The 1820-nt window shown below is 34.6% G+C and overlaps 1 protein-coding gene across 1 annotated transcript; it reads left to right on the top strand.

The window, feature by feature from the left end:
* Window positions 1-526: 526 nt before the first annotated feature.
* On the top strand, window positions 527-1336 carry LOC128035516 (protein MAIN-LIKE 1-like). Its single transcript, XM_052625288.1, has 3 exons — window positions 527-580; window positions 690-836; window positions 995-1336. The coding sequence occupies exons 1-3, from the start codon at window positions 527-529 to the stop codon at window positions 1334-1336; spliced, it is 543 nt and encodes a 180-aa protein (XP_052481248.1).
* The last annotated feature ends 484 nt before the right edge of the window (window positions 1337-1820 follow it).

Here is a 1820-nt window from a genome sequence, read left to right as displayed (position 1 = left end):
ATAAAATTTGGGAAAAAATACTAGTAAAGGGTCGAAATAAGAGTTTTTTAAATTTATTTAAAAACACAATAAATTAATAAATTTCAAACATAATGTACTAAAATAATGTAAAATAATAAAATAAAAAACAGTATATTTTTTAAAGTAATAAAATCTAGAAAAAATACAAACAAAGGGCGAAATAAGAGTTTTTACTATTTTTAAAAATAGAATTAATTAATACATTTCAAACATAATGTACTTAAATAATGTAAAATAATAAAATACGAAAATAAAATATTTTATTGAAAGTAATAAAATTGGAAAAAATAGAGCAAAGGGTCGAAATAAGGGTTATTTTTCTAAATTTATTTAAAAAAACACACTAAATTAATGAATTTTAAACATAATGTACTAAAATAATGTAATACAATAAAATTAGAAAATATTATATTTTTTAAAGTAATAAAATTCGGGAAAAAAATACGAACAAAGGGCCAAAATAAGGGGTTTTTACTAAATTCTTTTTGAAGTTGCAGGCATCGCAATGGCTTCATTGATTAACGACGATTCTCACATATCTAATGCGGCTAATAACATGGTAATATATTATTATTTGTTAATCACGGGTTTTATTAAAAAAGGATATACGTAATATATAGAAATAAATCATGTTATCCTATTTTTTTTCTGTAATTTAACACTATCAGGGCTCGTACCGAGTAATAAAGGGCTGGGTGAATGGTATAGGATATCTCCCGGATTCACGATTGATGCTGTACTTGGAGCAAGCTGGATTTGGGCCAGCAGCATTGATCCGGACGTTCGACTTGCGGTATGATTTAACATCTGCACTAGTGGAGCGATGGCGCCCAGAGACCTACACTTTTCATTTTTCGTGTAGGGGTGCACGGTGACGTTAGAGGATGTTGCACTGCGGCTTAGGCTCCTAATCGACGGGAGTCCTGTAACGGGAGTAACTGCATTTACTTTGACGACTGCACTATGTTATTAGCTACTAGGAGATTCGCCAAACGATGATGAGTCAAATTTTACGAGCTTGAAATTTACATGGCTAAAAGCCAAATTTGGACAGTTATTAGCGAATGCCACTGAAAGTGTGTTGATGTGCGCTGCTCGAGCGTACATCATGCATATTATAGGGGGAGTACTGATGCCCGATGCAAACAACAACAAGGTGCATATGATGTACTTATCCCTATTAGCTGATTTGACCAATGTTAGCTCGTATAGCTGGGGCTCCGCCGTTCTAGCAGTGTTGTATCGGGAGTTTTGTCGGACGACAAAGCCTTCTGTTGTAGACATGGGCAGATGCCTTACATTGCAGCAGTCCTAGGTGCTTTATCAGATGCCATTTTTGGCATCGGTTACTCACCAACCATATGTTTATCCACTAGTTAACAAGTGATAAAATATAACTTGTCATTATTTGTAGTCATACTATATTGACTGATGTTACCAACCCTAAACCCTATATTTATTTTTGTAGGTGGAGTCCTTATCCGAGTATCGAGAGGTTGTACACTGTCCCAATATACCGACTGATGATCGAAGAGCATGCCAGGGAAGGGGTAAGCTATTCTAATATTCGTGACATCTTACTTTCTATATCTTACTCACACCGTGTTAAATTATAACCATGTTATTAATCATGCAGTTTATATGGATGTCATATCGTAGCCCGAAAATTACAGCTATGATACCTCGTCTGCATACGTTCATTTTGAAATGTGGTGCACTAACGCACCAATTATAAATTTTAATGTAGTCGACTGGTACCATGGGGATCGGGTGCTACGACAGTTTGGTTGCATCCAATA

This window comes from Gossypium raimondii, chromosome 12 (genome assembly GCF_025698545.1).
Source record: "Gossypium raimondii isolate GPD5lz chromosome 12, ASM2569854v1, whole genome shotgun sequence".
NCBI classification, from domain to species: Eukaryota; Viridiplantae; Streptophyta; class Magnoliopsida; order Malvales; family Malvaceae; genus Gossypium; species Gossypium raimondii.
The sequence above is the reverse complement of the archived record's forward strand: the minus strand, read 5'-3'. Positions and strand labels throughout refer to the sequence as shown.

Bases quoted from the DNA above. Each gene is read 5' to 3' on its own strand.
- LOC128035516 (XM_052625288.1), top strand. From the start codon at position 527: ATGGCTTCATTGATTAACGACGATTCTCACATATCTAATGCGGCTAAT. The intron at 581-689 runs GTAATATATTAT...TAACACTATCAG, and splicing joins CTAATGCGGCTAATAACATG to GGCTCGTACCGAGTAATAAA. The intron at 837-994 runs GTGGAGCGATGG...CTATGTTATTAG, and splicing joins ATGATTTAACATCTGCACTA to CTACTAGGAGATTCGCCAAA.